Here is a 22,489-nt window from a genome sequence, read left to right on the forward strand (position 1 = left end):
TTTTTTTTTTTTTTTTTTTTTTTTTTTAATTTTTTTTTTTCAACGTTTTTTATTTAGTTTTTTTGGGGGGACAGAGAGAGACAGAGCATGAACGGGGGAGGGGCAGAGAGAGAGGGAGACACAGAATCGGAAACAGGCTCCAGGCTCCGAGCCATCAGCCCAGAGCCTGACGCGGGGCTCGAACTCACGGACCGTGAGATCGTGACCTGGCTGAAGTCGGACGCTTAACCGACTGCGCCACCCAGGCGCCCAGCAGGTCACTTTTATCTCTGGGTTTTGGGCCCGCAGTAAGGCCATTAACTCAAGCAGCTTGAATCTAAAGTATTATTCACTACTTTGATATCTGGTGTTAGTGAACAAGAAAAATGATTCCTAATTTTGTAAACCATTGCTAAGATTAATAGACTTGGCAGAATGACTTGTGTGTATATAGAAGACATTTTATCTAAAATATTCCTATGATCATTATACATACCTTACCCCCTTTTTTTTTTTTCTTTCCTTTAATACGACTGTAAAATATGGAATGGGAAGTAAGTAAGGCAGAATAGTTTTCACTTGTATGAAAAACGGTTGCTGGGGTTTTCACAGTTGAAATCACTGCTTGCAAGGAGATTATGGTTGCAGCATACTATGGGAGAATAAGAATGATAATGATGATGCTAACACTACTGTATGCTAGTTAACTCATGTCAGTCCTATGGGTACTATTAGCCTCATTTTGCAGATGATGAAACCAAAGCACAGAGAGGTTAATAACATTTCTGCTTGCATAGTTAGGAAGTAGCAGAGCTAGGATTTGAACTCAGACAGTCTGGCTCCAGAGGCCATGCTCTTAATAACTGTCTTATACTGGGAGGACTAAGAGAAGACAGTCCTTTAAATGGGAGCAAATGTCCTAAAGTGTGGCAAGTTGTTTACTTTTAGATTTGCTCTACAGGTATTCTGAGAGAAGCCTCACAAAGTGTATTGGTATTACAATTGAGACCAGACCAGATTACTGTATGAAGCGGCATTTAAGTGACATGCTGACCTATGGCTGCACAAGGCTAGAGATTGGGGTACAGAGTGTCTATGAAGATGTGGCCAGAGATACCAACAGGTAAGATGGGGCAAATGATTTTGCACAAGCCTTCTTCTACTCCCACTGATTATATCTATGTTCACACTCATTCTCTCCACCTTGCTACCAATCTTAGAGAAGGATGGATAGGTTTCCTTCTCCTCAGAGTCATTCTTCTATCTCTGCTCTTAATTCCATCTCCATTCCTTGATTTCCAGCCTTTTCTCTACTGGCTCTTTTCCAGTAGCCTGTAAACATGCTCTTATTTCTTCCTGTCATAAACAGCCTTTCCCATATGGAAAGCAAAAGGCAGGGCTCAAGGTCAGTTGTTTAAAGCTGGAGAGAAGGCGAGGAGCATGGGTTTGAATAAGAAGGAAGTCGAAGTGATATTTAAAAGATTAGTTTTTGTGAAGCAGATGCCAGTCGGCAGAGTAATGAAAGGTTGGTGGGCAATGGTTGTAAGCTTTGAGAAATTTGGGAGGTAAGGAAGGATAGAAATAAGGATTGATAGAGCCCTATGAAGCTCTCTTCTAGAACTCTAGAAATAGATCACTAAGTTGGGGAGAAAAGACACACATGAAAGGTTAGCTGTGTAAGGAACTTTATGATTAATTGGTGAATTAGAGAAAAGCAAAAGATTGTAGGACTTTATTAGGCAGCACAGATCATTGACTGTAGGTGTAAAGACAGGCTTCAGGGAATTGGTATGTGTTGAGTTGGGTCTGCTTTACTGGGAGGGGCAGACATGACTGGGGGTTGTGGTAGGAGAAGGAAGTAAAAGAGAACTAGGGAAACTTACACCAGTCAGCATCTTAGAAACAACCAGGAAGAATGCCAGGCTGAGGAGGGAGGAATCTTTCCTTTAGGTAATAGAGGTCTGTTAGATACTTTTGAACACAGGGAAGAATTGCACAGATATCAGACTTAAGAAAGATTAACCTGAGTAGAATGCACTCTTGTAGGGGGAGTCTTAAACCGGAAACACTGGTTTGACTGCTGCTGTAATCAAGAGTCATACCTGTGGAGATGGGAAGAGTCTCTTGAAGGTCAGGAAGGCTTTCTGAAAAGAATGACGTCAGACCTGAGGCTTAAAGGAAGAGTATGACTTAGGTGGGGAAGAGGATTATTTCAAGCGGAAAGAAGCATACAAGCAAACTCCTGAGCATATGGCATATTTCGGGGATTCGGGGTAGGTTAAGTTGGTTACAGCATAGAGCATGAGATAGGAGAGTGGTAAGAGGTGAGGCTGCAAAGGTAAGCCAGGGTGGCCAAATGATGAGGAACCTTAGAAGTCAGCCCAGGGAGTTTGGGCTTTAATCTGAGGACAGACTAAACTAAGTTGTGATAGGAGCATACCTACGTTTTAGAAAGATCCCTTTGTAAGGATCACAGTATGGGAGTGGATTAAGAAGAACAAGCTAGAAGGAAGACCAGTTAAGAGACTGTTGCACTCATTTAAACAAGAAGGTGTTTAAAGAAGGTGTTAAAGAAGAAAGGTGTTCTACACCTACGCTGTCCGATATGGTAGTAGGAGGAACTAAATTTTTCATTTTAATTAATTAATATAAACTGAGTGACTGTGCCTAGAGACTGTGGTATTGTACAATTGACAGTACAGTTTTAGAGTACTGGATATTTGGATGGTGTGTCAGGAGAGAGGCCTGGCCTAGTCATATAAATTGGGAAATGATTAGCAAAAAGAGATTGGAAATGGATGGGAACATCCAGAGTGGGCTGGAGTCCATGTTTCTAGGAATTTTTTGTGGTGAATGGGAATGTCTCAGAGATGAAAGGATTGACATAGGGCTTCAGTCATTAGTAGCCCCAAATTGTTCTTGGGCTTGCTTCCTACTTGGATGTGATACTGGAATGTTAAGATGATTTATCCAGCTGGCCGCAAATGATTCTGCCCTGTCACTAAATCATTCACTTTTCTCATTTTTAAAGGACCTTGCAGACCACCAGAGTGAAATCTATTTTGTACATAGGTGTCACTCTATGACACCTAATTTATTTCTACAAATAATTTCAAAAGGTTTTTAGAGGAAAGAGCATCACAAGAGGCTGCTTCTGCCTGGTTTTGAGCCCATTATTTTTTTTTTTAACTTAAATATGTATATTAGTAACCTTACTTTGGCTGATGATGCTAAACCAAATAATTTTAGTAGACATTAACTCTGGTTACCCCAGTCATTTACTGTCAGAACCTTGAGTAGGTACATGAGGAATTTCTGAGAAATATCTCAGAAGTGAAATGATTTATTTCCAGGCCTTCTCAGAGATAGAGACATAAAAATGATTTTCTGAGATTTTTATTCCCCAACCATATTAGTCTTCATTATAAAACCACTGTTATAGATCGTTTTTCCTCTGTTCCTTGTGTTAACCTTCTTGCCCTTTTATTTGTGTAACAGGTAGTGAATTTTCTTTCCTCAGGGGCCACACTGTGAAGGCAGTCTGCGAGTCATTTCACCTAGCCAAGGATTCTGGTTTCAAAGTCGTGGCTCATATGATGCCTGATCTGCCAAATGTGGGACTAGAGAGGGACATTGAACAGTTTACAGTAAGTGTTGTCTTCAACCAGGCTGATTTAGGCTGCCTCTGCATGCTGCTTCTACCCCTTCTGCTCTTTGTGATTATTTGCTGCTAATGTTTCCCCCATTATTAAAGCAATATGTCCTTATTATGGAAGAGTAGAACACTGTAAACAAAGAAGAGTCATTCTTCACAGTGCCCACACCAAATAAAACCCTAACATTTTAATGTACTTCCTCCTAGGATTTTTTTATGCTTAGGCTTTTCAGAGGGATATACACACAGACGTATATATATGGATGGATAGATAGATAGATATAGATATACACACAGACATACACACACACACACACAGACAAACTGGCATATATATGATAAGTAATTATTTTAATTGCTTTTTCACTTAATGTTATATAAGCATTTATCTGTGTTAGTCAATGTTAACATATTTAAATGTGTGCTTAATTTCCATTGAATAAATATGCCTTACTTTGCTTAACTACTTCCAAATTTTTTAAATTGAAGGTATTACCAGTTTTTTGTATTGTAAATAGCACTGCAGGTAAACAATTTGATGCCTATAACTTTTTGTAGTATTTAGGGCTGTTCGTTAGGATAAATTCCCTGCAGTAGAATTGTCAGGTAAAGGTATAAACACTTCAAGAGTTTCTCCATATTACTTAATTGCTTTTCAGAGGGTTATAACAATTTATACTCACTTTAGCAGGGTTATTTTTTCCCCAAGTAACACTCTCCTGTTTATATATTTATATACACACATAGTTATAATGTTTCTATATTTGCTAATTTAGTGGATAAAAATGTCATTTCAACTTGTATTTTGTAATTATATTAATACGCTTTTTAGGTTTGCATGCAATAATCATAATTCATCTTTTTAGAATTGTGCATTTTTGTTCTCTGACCAATTACTCTATTGGATATGACTATTTTTAATGTTAATTTAGATGAACTTTCTAGGTAAGGACATTATAGATTCCTTGTTTGTTTTTTTTTTTTTTTTTTTTTTTTTTTTAACATTTTTTATTTATTTTTGGGACAGAGAGAGACAGAGCATGAACGGGGGAGGGGCAGAGAGAGAGGGAGACACAGAATCGGAAACAGGCTCCAGGCTCCGAGCCATCGGCCCAGAGCCTGACGCGGGGCTCGAACTCACGGACCGCGAGATCGTGACCTGGCTGAAGTCGGACGCTTAACCGACTGCGCCACCCAGGCGCCCCTCCTTGTTTGTTTTTATAGTTGTTACACATTTTTACCCAGCCTGTCTTGGGCCTTTCACTTTTGTATCTGCTGTCAAATCCATCCTATTTATTTATGATTTCTTCAGATGCTTCTGAATTTAGAACTGCCTTTCTCTTTCAGGATTTCCTTAAATAGTGAAAGAAAATGTTTGGGTTTTTTTCTGGGTTTTCTCTTCTTTGATATTTTAATATCTAACTCCAGGTTGGCTGGGTTTTTGTTTGTTTTTACTCTCTGTCACATGTTGGGAAATGAGATTGGTAAGAACTTTTTTTTTTTTTTTCCTTTAGATTCTCAGATAGGGAAAGTGCCTTAGGGATATTCTTGGAGAGAAGAGGATGAAAGTATTAAGTTATTTTATTCACAAAAATATTTTACTCTATTTAGAAAAATGGAATTCACTTTGCCTTACTTGTGACATTAATAATTCTTTCTTTCCTTTTAAATTTTTTTTATTTTTAAGCCCATGAATTACAACTGAAGATAGTACTAATTCATAAATGTCCCTGTTACTAATTCCCCCGTGTTAGCTGTGTAGATTTTGAATCTAATAACCTCTCCTCAGTAGTTAATAGCCAGGTACTCAGGCTTCAAGCCTAAAAGTCCTCTGAAACACTTTTCTTTAGCACAGCTCTTAGGTTAATCAGGGATATAGCTAGAATTCATAACTTTAAGTATCCTTGGGGAAAAAATTATGGCATGTTTTAAATAATAGCAAATAGCGGAGCCTTACTATTCATTTTCCTTAGTGTCTTCAAAATAAAGAAAAGTTCAGTGATAATATTGCAAAGATAACCCTTCATGTAAACAGATCTGTCTTCCTTGTTTGTAATCTTTTCAGAAAAAATCAAAGAGAATATGAACACTATATTATTTCTTTTCTGACTACATCCCAGCACATAAATGAGTGACAAAATAGAGCTAACATGAGAAATCCTATTTCTCTCTAGAGAAAAATTTTCTGCAAAATTAATTTAAAATTATCTTAAATAATTTCTACAAATCAATAAGAAAAAAGCAGAAAGCTCAATAAGAGAATGGGCAAAAACACTTGAACAGGCACTACTACAGAAATACAATATTTGAACAGCCAGTAAACATATTTAAAAGTTGTTAAAGTCATTAATCTTCAAAGAAATGAAATTTTAAACTATGATGCGTTCCTATTGTATTCTTAACAGAAAAGCTAAGAAGAGGTAAAATGAAAAAAGACAAAATCAAGTGTTAGTAAGAGTATGGAACAACTAGAACTCTTTCTTCATTTACTGCTTGTGGCAGTAAATTTACATTGGTATATCATGGTAAAAAAAAAAACTGTTTGACATTATCTGCTAATTATGAACATATGCATACCCATGTCCTAGGAATTGTACTCCTAGATGTATTCTCAGCAGAAATGCCTACATATATTTACCAAAAGTCATGGTTACAAAGTACTGTTGGTAATATCAGAGCAACAAGAACCCAAGTGTCCATTAACAAGAGAATGTGTAAATAGTGATGTAGTCATACAATGAAATACTATAAAAAATAATGAATTACAACCTTATGCAACAACATGACTGACTCTCTTCAACATAAAATTGAGCAAAAGAAAACAGATCCAAAAGACCACCTAAAACACATTTCTGTTAATATGAAGTCCAAAAACTTTGGGTGGAATTGTAACTGGAAATAGGTATGAGGTGGCCTTTCTAAGGTTTTGATACGATTTTTCTTAATTTGAGTATCTGGGTGCTGGTTACATGATTTATAAAAATCTGTCAAGATGTACAGTTGGAGTTTGTGTACTTTTCTGTATTTAAGATACACTCCAATAAAAATTCACATAAAACTTTTAAAACTAGTTTTTGTTTAGGAAATCTTGTTTGGGTCTATTTGGAATTCACAACCTTTCCTGAACTAGTAGGCAGTAATATTTTATACTTTAAAACTTTTTTCCCTACTTTATTTTATTGTCACATCATTAGCAACCCACAGATATATTTTCCTTAATGTGTTTTGTTCCATAGGAAAGGTTGCTAAATTGGGGTTCTGCTGGTATAATTACACAAGTCTACAAAATGTTATCTCTGTAGAGGACAGGATAGCCTTTCCTGGCACGGATCCATAAAGCTACTACCCAGCCTACTGAGATTATCACAGCCGTATCTTGGGTTGTATGCTTAACAGTATACATGTTATAAATTGTCTAGATCTTACACCTTGCTGTTTAGGTCATTTCTGGGTCACTACTCTTAGTGTCTGTTTATTTGCATCTGTTTATTGCAAATTCACACTCTCATCCAGTGGTAGGTGCACAGCGTATAGCTGTGTGTGATACATAGCACTTACTTCTATTTTCCAGTAACTCAGAAATGAAGTTTTCTTTTTTCTTCGCCCTTTCCACCTATCCTCAGATAGAGCTTACTTATTACTCAAAATAACTTTTAGCTGGTTTGGTGTTTTATTAATTTAAAAATTAGACTGCTCTTGGATATCCAAGCTAAGATTGCTAAAAATGCATGAAGAATGTCTATTTCTCTTTAGGAAAAATTTCTCTTCAGAATCTCCTGTCAGTTACCAGAAGTCTTTCAAAGTCCATTAATGCTGGACACTCACAAGTTCCCCCCCCCCACCCCCACTGAGCTGTTTTTCCCCCCAAAGCCAATGTGATTAAGTTACTGTTTAGCAGGGATGGCTAGAGGCATTTCTTATTATTTGTTTTGTTTTTAATGCCTTGTTTTAAAGGCTTATTACTTAAGATAGTGTCATAGGGTACAGGTTAAGAAGAGTATTATTTCAGAAAAGACCACCTGTTATAGTCTCCTCAGTTGAGGAAACAGGCTCCATGAGATTAAGTAACTGTTAGTCAGTGGTGAGTCTCCAAGCTCTTAGGTAAGCACCCCTTCCATGGCATCTTTCTATGTTAGTTTTTCTAGGTGAAGGGAAGTCTGACTATGAATGACTGTGTGTGACCTGAATGGTGTTGAAATACAAGTCAAGTTGGATCTTAACAAAACTCTATTTTTTTTAATATGAAATTTATTTTCAAATTGGTTTCCATACAACACCCAGTGCTCATCCCAACAGGTGCCCTCCTCAATGCCCATCACCCACTTTCCCCGCCCTCCCATCCCCCATCAACCCTCAGTTTATTCTCAGTTTTTAAGAGTCTCTTATGGGCGGGGGGTGGGGGGGTGATGGGTATTGAGGAGGGCACCTTTTGGGATGAGCACTGGGTGTTGTATGGAAACCAATTTGACAATAAACTTCATATATTGAAAGAAAAAAAAAAGAGTCTCTTATGGTCTGCCTCCCTCCCTCTCTAGCTTTTTTTTTTCCCTTCTCTTCCCCCATGGTCTTCTGTTAAGTTTCTCAGGATCCACATATGAGTGAAAACATGTGGTATTTGTCTTTCTCTGCCTGACTTACTTCACTTAGCATAACACTCTCCAGTTCCATCCACGTTGCTACAAATGGCCAGATTTCATTCTTTCTCATTGCTAAGTAGTATTCCATTGTATATATAAACCACGATTTCTTTATCCATTCATCAGTTGATGGACATTTAGTCTCTTTCCATAGTTTGGCTATTGTTGAAAGTGCTGCTGTAAACATTGGGGTACAAGTACCCCTATGCATCAGCACTCCTGTATCCCTTGGGTCAATTCCTAGCAGTGCTATTGCTGGGTCATAGGGTAGGTCTGTTTTTAATTTTTTTGAGGTACCTCCACACTGTTTTCCAGAGCAGCTGCACCAGTTTGCATTCCCACCAACAATGCGAGAGGGCTCCCATTTCTCCACATCCTCTCCAGCATCCATAGTCTCCTGATTTGTTCATTTTAGCCACTCTGGCTGGTGTGAGGTGATATCTCAGTGTGGTTTTGATTTGTATTTCCCTCATGAGGAAAGACATTGAGCATCTTTTCATGTGCCTGTTGGCCATCTGGATGTCTTCTTTAGAAAAGTATCTATTCATGTCTTCTGCCCATTTCTTCACTGGGTTATTTGTTTTTCGGGTGTGGAGTTTGGTGAGCTCTTTATAGATTTAGGATACTAGCCCTTTGTCCGATATGTCATTTGCAAATATCTTTTCCCATTCTGTCAGTTGCCTTTTTGTTTTGTTGCTTGTTTCCTTTGCAGTGCAGAAGCTTTTTATCTTCATGAGGTCCCAATAGTTCATTTTTGCTTTTAATTCCCTTGCCTTTAGAGATGTGTCAAGTAAGAAATTGCTGCGGCTGAGGTCAGAGAGGTTTTTTTCCTGATTTCTCCTCTAGGGTTTTGATTGTTTCCTGTCTCACATTCAGGTCCTTTATCCATTTTGAGGTTTTTTTTAAACAAAACTTTAAACCTCTTTCTGTTTTTAGTTATGTTTTAGTTGTATCAAAGGAATACATGTCTCATTTTAAAAGTCAAATTGTGACTACAGTGAAAGACAGCAATACCCTCTTTTCTTTTCCTTGAGTGCACCCAGGTCATTTTACAAACGCTGCAGTGTCTCTGTCTCCTCCTCCCCTTCATTTCTCAAATCCGCTGCAATCTGGCTTCCACGTCCCACTGAAACTCTTCTTTCAAATGTTGTAAAATACTTCCTAATCTCCAAACACAAAGAATATTTCTCTCCTGTCATGTTATTCAGTCTTAACATTTGTTATTGTTAAAGAGTGTCTCCATTTTGGGATTCTCATTTCCCTGGCTTTTGTGATTCTGCTATCTCCTGGCTCTCTTCTTACCTCCAGGACTGTTCCTCTTTCTGCCCTATCTTCTTTTTCTTCCCTCCATTTAGATGTAGGTTCCATCTTTTGCTCTGTTCTGTATGATTGCCTTTCTTCTGTTGTTCTAACTTGACCACGTATGCTTTGGTGAGCCTCATTTTCTCTCCAGCCTGAAGCCTTAGGCTCCTAGGACCAGTTACTTAATACTCTTCAACTAGCACCAGATGCCATACATGTAATTAGAACTTAGTATGTCCAGTATAGACATATTTATCTGTTCCCCCTTCCTCTTGTATTTCCTATCATAGTTGGTGGCCCCTTTATCCATATACTCTCCCTAGTCAGAAATTCAGGAATCATTCAGGAGCAGGTAGAGAATATTTGGACTCTGGAGCCAGACTGTCCAGTTTGAATCCTGGCCCCACCACTTAGTAGCAGACTGTTTTGACTGCTTTGTTCCCCAGTTTCCTCATCTCAAAAATGATATTAATTATAGTATCAACCTATTATGAAGATTTGCTGAGAAAATACATGCAACACATTTAGAAAAGTTCCTGGCACATAGTGAGTGCTCAGTAAATCTTTGCTGCTGTGATTGTCCCCTCATACCCTGAGTCGAATTCCACGGGACATTCTGTCAGTTTCTCCCTCTGCGTATCTTTCAAAGCTGTCGTCCTGTCCTCTTCATCCCACTGCCGCAACTGGAGTTCATACTTTCCTCAGCTCACCTGCACAGTGAAACGGCTCCTCAGCTAAGTCGCCCTGCCACTAGCTGTGTTCCCTTCTACTTGCCATTCACATGGTACCAGAATGACGTTCAGTTTTTTATCCCTATCATAGAAAAGCTGTTACATAGTAAAATGACAAACACAGTAGTCCTCTGCCACTTTCAACTGTTGTAGCTGGGGTTGTTGCCCTGGTATTTACGTCTATATTTCTTACCACCAGGCTTGGATTGCTTTTTTCCTGATTGTCAGTTTTAGATCGATTCTCTTGTCTTTCTGTTATAGTCTTTGAAAAGTTCATTCTTTAATACTCTGCTCCCATTCTCCCAATATTGTTACATCACTATTTTAGTTACATTAGTTACATTAGTAGTTAATGGTCAGTGTTTACATTACAGTTTTTACATAAATGATTACTGACATGGAGCCACGAAATATACTAACGTTCTTTTCTTGAACAACCATTTGTTTCTTTCTAGAGTTAACAGTTGTCTTTTTTTAAATTATTATTATTTACCTTGTTCTCTGTGCACCTGTAACTTTCAAATGTACCCACCCAATGGTAAAGCCTCTCTATCAGTGTCCTAACTTATTAGATATTCTGTCAGTTAATTTTTTAGGCTAGCACCATGACTCCTGGATGTCCCCTCTTCCAACTCCAAACTGAACTGGCAGTTCTCTATGCCTACTTCACAAGTGTCCTCTTTGGGGGCTTCTTGTCACCACTCTTGTGGCTTGGATACTTTGTTTTCTGGATTCCAAGTTAACCCTGTTTATTGGTTTATTCCTTGACTTTACTAAAATACATTTTCCAGCAGCTTCCTGAGGAAGAATTCATCATGGGAAGTAAGCCTTTTGCGTGCTAAAAAATGGCTCTGTTCTACCTTCACACTTACAGAATTCTGTAAAATAATTTTTTTAAGGCATTGCACCACTGCCGTGCAGCTTTTCGTACAGCTCTTAAGGAGCACAATATCTTTTTTATTCCTCATCCTATATTCCTTACTCTTTAATCCTATAATGTATGTAACCTGGATGGGTTGGTTTGTTTTTTACTCTGGAATATTTTAGGAAATTGTCTTTATCCCATATGTTGTGAAATTCCACAGTAATGTATCTTAGCAAGAGTTTTTTTTTTTTTTTTTTTAACTAATTGTGCTAGATTTTGAAGGGTCTGTCATCTGTTGTACCACTGGATAATTTTCCCCTTTCATTTTCTGTGTTCTCTTTCTAAAACTCCTCTTAAGCAAATGTTAGATCTCATATTCGTCATCAAGAATTTTCATAAATTTTTTACCTATTTGTCCTTTTTTTCCTGCTTTCTTCTTATATTCTCACCTTTGTCTTTCAACTTTTCTAATACATGTTTTAATTTTTGTAATGGCTTTGATTTTCAAAAGTTCTTTCTTACATCCTGGTTGTTTGATTTTTCTCTAGCATTTTATTCGTGTTTAATGGATGTAATATATTTTCTCTTATCTCTCTGAAGAAATTATAAAGGTTTTTGTTTTGTTTTTTTTAAGTTTTATTCTCCTTTACACAATGCCTCTTTCCTCTCAGTTCCTTTTTTTTTTTCCTTTTTGTTTTGTTCTGCCCTTTCTTTTCTAGGCTTTCCGCAAGTTTCTGGTGATCCTTAGCCAAATGGTCATACTTTAAAAGTAAGGGACTAAAAGAGCAGTACTTGAATGTCAGTATCTTGAACTCTTATTTAGGGCCATTTGATTAATCCAGAGATGAACTCTCCAACTTCCTGTTTGGGGGCTGGCAGTATGAATAGGTCATAGAAAATTGACTGCTGGCATCAGGGGAGCAAGGCAGGGAATCCACTAGTCAGTGTGCTGACTTTCACTTAATCTCCCTGTTTCCAGCCTTTATCCCCACCCAGACTTTCCTTTGTACCTGGAATTTCAGAATCCAGCAGTTTCTTCAGGGAACAAATAGGTAGAATTCTTATGGGAAGGGCAAAGGAATAAGGGATAAATCCCTCCATGTATACACTTTGATGCCATGATTGCTTCTATCCTGCCTGGTTCCTGGTACTTTTGACTCATGAGCCTTTCTGGGACTGTAGTGTAACTGAGCTGGTCTTTCATTGGTATCCCCTTTTGCAAATACTTTGTTTACAGTTTTCTATACTTGCAAAGTCATTTACCAGTCTTCATTTTTGTCTTTCAAAAATGTATTACCATCACTGGGCCAGTCCTCTCTCCCCTCCACCTTCATCTCCTCTGATATTCTCTTTGTTCTTCTGGATTTACACTTTTTGAAAAAATCATCTCTGTTATTTTACTGTGGTTTTGGAGGGAAAAGAAGGAAACACATATTTTAATTCTCCATGTTTAGCCAGAAGTCCAGAACCAGTTTCGTCTATCATCATTCTTATCAGCCCATCTACCTTCTAAACTTATCATATAAGCACCTGAACTGCTCCTCTGAAATACCATGTTCTAATATGGATTCAAAACTAGGTACAGAATGACTTGCATATGTATTCTTTTGGGTGGCTATAAACTATCAAAGGCCTGATGAATCTTTAATATATAAATGTTACAGGGAAAATTACATTGCAATTACAGAAGAATATCCCTAGGACCAAATGATGCACAAAGAATATAGCATTTAAGAATATTACACAAATCAGTGAGAGAGATCGAAAAGTCTATAGTTACATCTCTTTGAAAAGCAAGTTAAGCAATGGAAAGCTTGGCAAGAATGTAGCACGAAATAAAAAGCATTGTTATGGTTTCACAAGGTGCAGTACTGCTGGCTTTATAGATACTAATGCCAGGGTGGGGTTAGAGGAAACTGAGTCCACCTTCATTCCTCCATCACACATTGTGCAAAATTAAAAGCAAATGAGCAGTGCAAAGTCATGGAAAGGGTAATGCGTGGTGTCTCCTTGCTTTATTCCCAAATAAAGCCAGCTGGGATGATATAGTACAGGAAATGACTATGTCAGAGTAGATAAATTAGATGTATTTCTCAGTGTCTAGATAACAAATAGTGTGTATCCCAGGTTAGGAACAGTGCCAGCTGGCCTGAAGACAAAATAGTCATATCCAGGGATTGGCATACTTTTCCTACAAAGGGCTATTTGGTAAGCATTTTAGGTTTTGCAGGCAAGTGATGATTTCTGTCACAACTTTTTAGAAGTTTAAACAATTAAATCTATTATTAAGGAAAGAAACAGTCTAGAGGTGAAGGCAGGCATCAGATAAATTATCAGTGTGATGATATTAAGCAAGCAGTAATACAGAATACAATATAATATTTTTTAAGGGAGGCAACTTGTATTTGAAGGTCAGGAAGGCCTCTTTGAAGAATTGGCATTCATGCTGAGACCTGAAGATTAGCTAGATGAAATAAAATTGATGTCCTTTCCAGGCAGAGGAAATTGCCTTCGCAAAGGCAGAAAGGCAAGGTGGTGAGGGTGGCAGGAGCTGAGACTGCAGCAATAGACCGGGGCTGGATTAACGAGGGCTTTGTAACCCAGCACACACACAGCTTGCTTCAGTGAGGCTGTGAAAACAATGAGTTTCTGTTCTGTCTGCATCCTCTCCCTTGATGGAAAGGAAAAGCAGTCTAAGGACTGTGTAGGTATGTGAGAGAACTTGGCCCAGGACTGAAACTTGACCACCGAAACTTCACCAATCTCTGCAGAACTAACGGAGTGGTAATTTTCTGTTCTCCATTCACAGGAGTTTTTTGAGAACCCTGCTTTTCGTCCTGATGGTTTGAAACTCTACCCTACCCTGGTGATTCGTGGAACTGGGCTTTATGAGCTCTGGAAATCAGGAAGATATAAAAGTTATTCTCCTAGTGACCTGATCGAATTGGTGGCTCGGATCCTTGCTCTTGTGCCTCCATGGACCCGAGTATACCGAGTGCAGAGGTAGTGTGTTATCTTTTCTGCCAGAAATAATCAGTGATGAGTCTGTGTACAGTTTCTTTTTTTCTTTTAATGTTTATTTTTGAGAGAGAGAAACAGTGTGCAATTGGGGGAGGGACAGAAAAAGGGAGACACAATCCAAAGCAGGCTCTAGGCTCTGAGCTGTCAGTACAGAGCCCGACACAGGGCTCAAACCTACAAAGAACGATGAGATCATGACCTGAGTCAAAGTCTGATGCTTAACCAACTAAGCCACCCACGCACCCCTTGTTTACAATTTCTAAAATGAGAATAGTCTGATTTAATATTGAGGGGTTTGAATTTTTTTTTTTAATCAAAAATGGGACCCTGGAATGCTGTAAGTACATAGGGATGGAAATGAAAGGACAGTGTGTTCAAGCCACTTTGCCAGTATCTTATTCATGTATTCATCTCGCCATTGATTGATGTGCCAGGAGATGGTGTTGCGATGGTAACAGGCATGATGCTTGGTTCTAGGAGCTGATGACTAGATACAGTAGTGAGGACGGAAGGAGGAGGTGTAGCCGTGTGTCTGTTATCCCTGTTGTAGAGCCTCTGAAGAAAAAAGAAAGAGTAGCAACAATTCCATTCTTTCCAGATATTAATGTAAGTGTGGAGAACGACTGACCTGTTCCTGATGGCATGAAGGAAATCATCTTAACTGCTTTTTTCCTAGGAGAGAAAAACAAAGATCTCATTTGCATTCCTGGCCTTTATTACTTTTTTTTTTTTTTTTTTTTACAAGAAACATAACCTTGAAGAAGTTTTAGGAGCCAAAAAGTTACCTATCTACCTACAATCTTGACAAAGCCATTCCTGTATTTACTGGTCAGTAAGGCACATTTTCACCACCTTGCCAAAACCTGCCCAGATTCTAGTAGTACAAATACACAGTGAAAAGGTGACTAGTAAATGCATGTGCAATCAATTGCTGTGACTGTTACTCTACTGAGCACAATTGTGTTCCCTGATAATATAAAACAATACTGAAAACAAACAGAAGTATCAACTAAAGGAAAATTATCAAGAGCATAAATGGATTTGCTTAAAAGTTGAAGGATGTTCACACCATACTTCTGCCACAACATAGTGATTTCTTAGGTTTTTTTTATATTATTGGCCCAATTTAAGGATCTAAATTGCCTAGATGATCTCGGCAATTTATTTTTTTAAATACTGAAGGAAATTCAGCTGCCAAAATTGTTTGCATTGTCTTCCCCCTTCTTTTTCAACCCTTCTGAAACCGTTCAGTTCAAAAGGCAGTAGGAGGTGCTGAACAGTGCAGGCATCTGCACAGACGTGGGGGCCACAGGCTCAGAGCAGCATGTGTAGGCTGCTCTTGTGGACAAGGCAGTATGAACAGTGTGGTCTCTTGCATACCAAATGTGGTGAAAAGGCATTCTCACTGAGGGCTGAGCAGAGCGAGGAGGATGTCAGGGTGCAGAGAGGAGGACAGCAACAAAAGATTGGTTACTTGCAGAGGGTTGATCTAATAAGTAGATAATATTAAGGTTAATGGGAGCTAGATTTTGTGTTACCTGAAAAGGACATCACAGTGTGAAAAAGGAAGAAGAATGTGCCCCGTGGTGTTTTAGAATAGGAGACATTGGTGTGAACTCATGGTTTTCAACAGATAGGTAGATACAGAAATAATTGTAAATGTAATAAATAATAAGTATAGTGTGTGTGTGTGTGTCCTTTTCATAACCTGTTTAGTACTACATTCTTTGCATTTTTTGTGCTGTTTCTTGGTGATTTCACTGTTTAAAATGGCCCATAAGTAGTACTGAAATGTTGTGTAGTGTAAGAAGGCTCTCATGTGCCTTATAGAGAAAATACATTTGTTGGAGAAGTTTCATTCAGCCTTGAGTTATAGCACTATTGGCTGGGAGTTCAGTGTTAGTTTGTCCGCAATACATGGTGTTCTTAAACACAAACACGTGTGAAACAATGTTGTATGTTGGTCAGTTAATGAAAATGTTGTGTCCAGAGGCTCACAGGAACCTAGCCCTGTTTTTTCCCCTCGGAGCAATGTCTTACTATTCACTAATTTAATGTTCACGACAACTTTGTAGAACATAATTACTGTGAAGAACGAGAATTGACTGCACATTGTTTCAGAGTACCTCCCTACAACATGCTTAGTAATTACAGAGCAGAAAGAAAGAACTTTAGAGAAGACTGGCAGCTGGTTAAGGTGAATAGCATCAGTAATAGTACAAGGCACAGTCATGTGCCACCTGATAGTATGTATTAAAAATAGAGTCACTTCAGGGCACCTGGGTGGCTCAGTGGGTTGAGCATCTGACTTCGGCTCAGGTCCTGATCTCACAGTTCGTGGGTTTGAGCCCTGCATCAGGCTCTGTGCTGGCCACTTGTTCAGAGCCTGGAGCCTGCTTCAGATTCTGTGTCTCCTTCTCTCTCTGCACCTCCCCCGCTCACGCTTTGTCTCACTCTGTTTCTCAAAAATAAATAAATGTAAAAAAAAACAAAACAAAAACAGAGTCACTTCTGTGTGACTCAGCCAAAGTGCCATGATCTGAATTTAATTATGAGGCAACATCAGACAAACCCAAATTGAGGGATTTTCTAAAAAGCCTGAAATCTTCAAAATTATAAGAATTAAGGAAAGAGTTTCATATTGAAGGAGACTAAAAAAGTCACAACCCCTAAATACAACACAAGGTTCTGACTAGATCCTTTCGGTATAAAGAACATTATTTGGGCAGTGGTGAGCCTGTAGTGGAGTCTAGGGTTAGACAGTAGTGAAGTACCAGTGTTAATTTCCTGATTTTGATGGTCATGTTATGCTTATGTAAGAGAGGATCCCTGTCATAGGAACTACTATAAGTATGCTGGGAGTGTTGGAACAGCTTGTTCCCAATTTTCCATCAAATAATTTAAGGAAATACACTTGGGACTTTTTCTGTAACTTTAGGATTGTTCCAAAAAATGTAAACTAATACTATTGTATTAAAAACAAAGATGTAATAAGTAGTATTAACAAAGACAAAAGGAAAAGATTATTTGCATTTAACTGACTTGAACAATTAGATATAAGTGAAGATACTACTTCCCAGTAGCAGAGCATGGCAACAAATCTCTCCGTTGTGTTAATGATAGCAATCCTATCAGCTCTGAGTACCTGAGGCACTCAGCTGGCCCCTATTACTCATAGTGAGCCCCAACAGACATTTCCCCCAAGGGGACCATGTTGCTGGACCAGCTTTTCAACTGCTTATCATGATAGGATGCACCTCAGTAAAAACCATCAGGGGGACTTTAAGAAACAACATTTAAATTTTTTTTAATGTTTATTTTTGAGAGAGCATGAGCAGGGGAGGGGCAGAGAGAGAGGGAGACACAATCCAAAGCAGGCTCCAGGCTCTGAGCTGTCAGCACAGAGCCCGACGCAGTGCTCAAACTCGAGAATCGCGAGATCATGACCTGAGCTAAGCGTCAAGTCAGACGCTTAACCAACTGAACCACCCAGGCGCCCTGAGAAACAACATTTATTACTCAAATGTACCCAGAAAACCTGAGGGGTACACAGTAAGGTTGTGGGGTAGGAAGGGAAAGGCATGAACCTGGACCTCGGCCTTTATTTGGATCCAAGGGTGTAGTGTCTAGGGCTTTGTGGGTTCACTCTTTATGGCTAAAGAATAGGAATGGGAATTAGGGTGTGATAAGGAAGAAATGGGGCCACTCAGGTGGTCAGTCATCTAGGTTACCCAGGGCTTTGTGAAAGAGGGAACCTCATGGGGGGAAGGGCAGCCTTATTCCTTATCTGGTTGTTTAGCAAGTAGCTGTGTCATACAGTGGCAATGTGTTTATTCAGGATGGATTTCTTCTGACATCAAAAACTTAATGTCAAGCACTTACACTACAGGGCAACCAGAGAACACTGAAGATAATAACTTCCCACCAGCAGAGAATGGCAGCAAATATCACAGAGTAGATAGAAATTTCATAGCCGAAGACACCATAGTTTTCTTAACAAAAGTAACAAGGTATAGGTCACACAATCAGATGAATTTGCATTCTCCCCCTTCACTTTCAGCTTTAAATTTCCTACTCCTGTACCAGTGAGTCAAAGGCAACAGAGACAGTGCTATAACATTAAAAGCTTAATTTTATAGATCATGAAATATAACCATAGGACATTATCCTGGCCTACCACCAACTGAGCAGATAAGGACTTTAAGAAAACCAGAGCAGCAGAAATAATCTCTGTAGGACAATTGTAAAGGGGTCATGACCAGAAGAATTTAGAACATGGGTATTATACAACCAAAAGTTGTATGATGAGAAGGGCATAATGTTGTGGATAACCAACCTGAGGCTGATGAAAACAACCTCCCTGTTCTCAGTTTTCCTGTCTGTGATGACCCCATTACAGCTCTCTCTGGAGAATCGGGCAGTAGAAGAGTTCCTCAGCTCTAATGCCAACAGGCCATACTGTCAGTTCTACTTCTGTCAGTACATCACTTAAGAGGTTTATGCAGGGCAAATGGTACGGGTGGGTGTGGGTTTAAGATTTTGAATTGACACTCTTATTACTTTACAAATGTGGGGCAGGGGATTAAAATTTAATGGAATGCTGTGAAACGAGGTTCAATCTCTTTAAAAATGTGGAATTAGTGGGGCGCCTGGGTGGCGCAGTCGGTTAAGCGTCCGACTTCAGCCAGGTCACGATCTCGCGGTCCGTGAGTTCGAGCCCCGCGTCAGGCTCTGGGCTGATGGCTCGGAGCCTGGAGCCTGTTTCCGATTCTGTGTCTCCCTCTCTCTCTGCCCCTCCCCCGTTCATGCTCTGTCTCTCTCTGTCCCAAAAATAAATAAAAAACATTAAAAAAAAAATTTAAAAAAAAAAAAATAAAAAAAAATAAAAATGTGGAATTAGTAATATCTCAGACTCAGAATTTATTTCAAGATAGTGATTGATGACTTAGTTCCTAACACAGCAAATGCCTTTGGTAGAGAGAGTCATCCAGAGTCTACCTGTGATGTCAGATTTTCATGCTTTGGGACTGATACTTCACTTAATTTTGAATGCAATTATTTTCTAGGTGTTTTAGAATAAAGATTAAAATCTTTATGATACTTTCTATTTTATTTTTATATTTTTTTGTTTCTATACAACTATGCTATTATTAAACAAGTTTCCATTAGAATTCTTTTGTTTCATGTAGCTTACTGTGGACTAATGTTAAATAAAGCATTGGTTTCCCTGTAAGCGTGGACAGAATTCCTTCAAATATGTTACCTTATGTTTTGCACTGAATATTACTGAACTATTACTGTCGCTACCTACATAGGAATTCATTCAGATTTATATTTTGCTACTTTTTACCCATTTTTATTTACATATTTTCTTTGTATATACTGCATAAAAAGTTGTTCAAATTTATTTTATATTGACATGCTTTTTGTTGTCAATAATCACTGAAATTCTGGCCTAGATTTTCATGGTGCTGAGGGTAGTGAGTGCTTCTATGTACCACTGTTCATTGATTCCCAAGACATTTCTTTCTGAGAATGTGATTTTATACTTTTTTCCAACAGAGTTTGTAGAATATTATTAATTATCCAGAGCTTACATTTCCTACTTAATTTCCAGCCATACGGTACTGTATTTACATACCAAAATAATTTCTTTATAAAGCTACTTTAAAAACATTTTTAAAATATGTATTAATAACATACATATATTAATATACATAAATAATATTATTTTTCCCAAAATTTCCTTGTATATTTGAAATGCATCTTTACACAACAGTACATTTTATATACTGGCAAATATTCTGTTTGCATTTCTGTGTCCATTTCTTATTAAAGGCTTAGAGTAATCTTCATAGTTAAAATTTTAATGGCAGCACAGTAGTCTAGCATTTTGTCTCATTTAGTAAAATGTTCCCTAATGTTGGACATGTAAGTTGCTTCCAGCCTTCTTTTTTTTTTTCTTTCATCTTTTTTTTTCATGGTTATTACTTATTTAATTGAACTGATATATGTTTCACCATTTCCGAAATGTAAAGCTAAAATAAAATAAGATTTTAAGGGGGTCCCTGGCTGGCTCAATCCAGAAGCCCCACATTGGGTGTAGAAATTCGTTAAAAAAAAAAAAAAATTCTTTAAATAATAAAGCTTTAAGAGTCCTGTTAACACATTTAATGAGTAGCAAACTAGGAATTAAGAGTAAAACTCTATTCAGGACTGAAGGGATGTCCTTGGTTTTTTTTCAACAAAAATCTCCCATTGACTAAAGGCTATGCAAATAGTTGTCAGTTTATTAAGCTCTGAATTGCACAAAACTCCAATAGGTGGGAGAAATGGCCAGGATAGAAGGATGTGGGTTGTGGGGGCAGCCAGTCTGCAGGGGACGAGTGCTGGAGGCCAAGGTTCGGGTCTAAGACTGTAGGCAAGAGCACAGGCTGGGAAGAAGTCTAGCGGCAGAGGTTAGTGCATTCATCCAAAGCCCTTGCTTTCCAGTCTCTAGGAGGCCGATGCTTTCCTCAAGCAAGGGTTTTTGCTTTGCAGTCATTATCCTGACCTCCACTACAGCTAAAATCCATGTACATGGAACTTTCTACTTTTGATGAAGTAATCTACTAGACTAGTATAATCTAGGACTACTCATGATAAAGGAACTAAGTAAGCATCTTTGTATGATGATGATGAATATACTTTCTGGAACAAGGGGAGTTATAGTTTTTGCTTATATATTGATATGGTTTTCCAAAGGGATTTGGATAATCTACCAATTTAGAGTAATAAATAGTTATCTCTATGGAATTGAATACTTATATTTTTTATTTACCCAGGGGTTTTAATTTGTATTTCTGTAGTAATTAGTGAAGATTAACATTTTCTTCATATAACTGATTATTGTGTTTCTTCTTAAATCAGTTGTCGGTTTATATATAATTTGCCATTCAGGAATCTGGATCATAAAGTAGATGGTACTTTTTATTGCGGTAGCTCAAAGAAAATTTCATTAATTTTGCTTTTATCTTTCAGAGCCCTTTTGAATTATCTTCACTCTCCTCGATAAATACAAAGGCTAGGGAGACAAAAAGCCATGTCTGTGTTCACATAGTACACTTCACACTTAGTAACAGTCTGATAGCTGTGTTCTTGTAAAACAGGTTCATGCCTCTGCTTAAAAACCTTAAATTCCATTTACTCATGTTTATATTTGGTTATAGCTCAAATTTGGTATATCTGGACCTCTAGAAAGAAACTGGTGGGGCACCTGGGTGGCTCAGTCAGTTAAGCGTCCGACTGGCTCAGGTCATGATCTGATGGTTGGTGGGTTTGAGCCCCACGTCAGGCTCTGTGCTGCCAGCCTAGAGCCTGCTCTTAATTCTGTGTCTCCCTCTCTTTCTGCCCCTCCCCTACTCATGCTCTGTCTCTCTCTCTGTGTCTCTTTCTCTCAAAAATAAATATAGAAAAGAAAAGAAACTGATATCAATAGCTGATGGTAAATTTTTGAAAATAGGGGTGCTAAGGAAAGTTTTAGTGGGTAACTCAAACATTGTACACAGTGTGTACAAGAGAAGGCTGGGTCTCTACACAGTGTTAAGTGACTAAGAAACCTGATTTGGGAAGAGAGAATCATATGGTTTTGACTTACCAACATTCCTTCTAGCTTCAGTTTTAAACTTTTAGAGCAATTTGGAGAATGTAGAAAACTGATAAAGAAACCTTTGGCAAAGGGGAAAAGCCTCCTCCCAGAGTATAGAATCTGGGTAATTTAATAATTAGAGTTTATTTTTGTTTTAAATCATAGTAAAGGAAAATCATACGTGTCTTCATGCTCTGAGCCTTTAGGATATCTGACTCTTCCTATGTAGGTTCACCCAGTGACAACTTCTGCCAGTGACAGGCGATATACTTAGTATCGACTTGTGAATCTAAACATACAGGGAGAAGAAAAATGTTTTTCAGACAGGTGTTAGAAGGGAGGGACAAAGGAAGGAAAGTAGGGTGGCTCAGTAGGTTGAGCGTCCGTCTTCAGCTCAGGTCATGATCTCACACTCCGTGAGTTTGAGCCCCACGTCGGGCTCTGTGCTGACAGCTCAGAGGCTGGAGCCCGCTTTGGATTCTGTGTCTCCACTTCTCTCTGCCCCTCCCCTGCTCATGCTCTGTCTCTGTCTCAAAAATAAATAAATAAAAATTTAAAAAATAAAAATAAAAAAATAAAATGAAAGCACAATGTTTTATACTTGGCTTTTTAAAAATACTATATTTTACAGATACATTGCTTGATATTTTTAATTGGACATTTTCCCCACCT

The 22,489-nt window shown here is 38.3% G+C and overlaps 1 protein-coding gene across 1 annotated transcript in view; it reads left to right on the forward strand.

The window, feature by feature from the left end:
- Positions 1 to 22,489, forward strand: part of ELP3 (elongator acetyltransferase complex subunit 3) — a 99,742-nt gene that overhangs the window by 44,689 nt on the left and 32,564 nt on the right. Inside the window, exons 8-10 of the mRNA XM_058720771.1 lie at positions 941 to 1,102; positions 3,500 to 3,626; positions 13,979 to 14,172. Coding sequence (XP_058576754.1) covers positions 941 to 1,102; positions 3,500 to 3,626; positions 13,979 to 14,172 — 483 coding nt within the window. The remainder of the gene's footprint in view (positions 1 to 940; positions 1,103 to 3,499; positions 3,627 to 13,978; positions 14,173 to 22,489) is intronic.

Source organism: Neofelis nebulosa, chromosome 3, assembly GCF_028018385.1.
Source record: "Neofelis nebulosa isolate mNeoNeb1 chromosome 3, mNeoNeb1.pri, whole genome shotgun sequence".
NCBI classification, from domain to species: domain Eukaryota; kingdom Metazoa; phylum Chordata; class Mammalia; order Carnivora; family Felidae; genus Neofelis; species Neofelis nebulosa.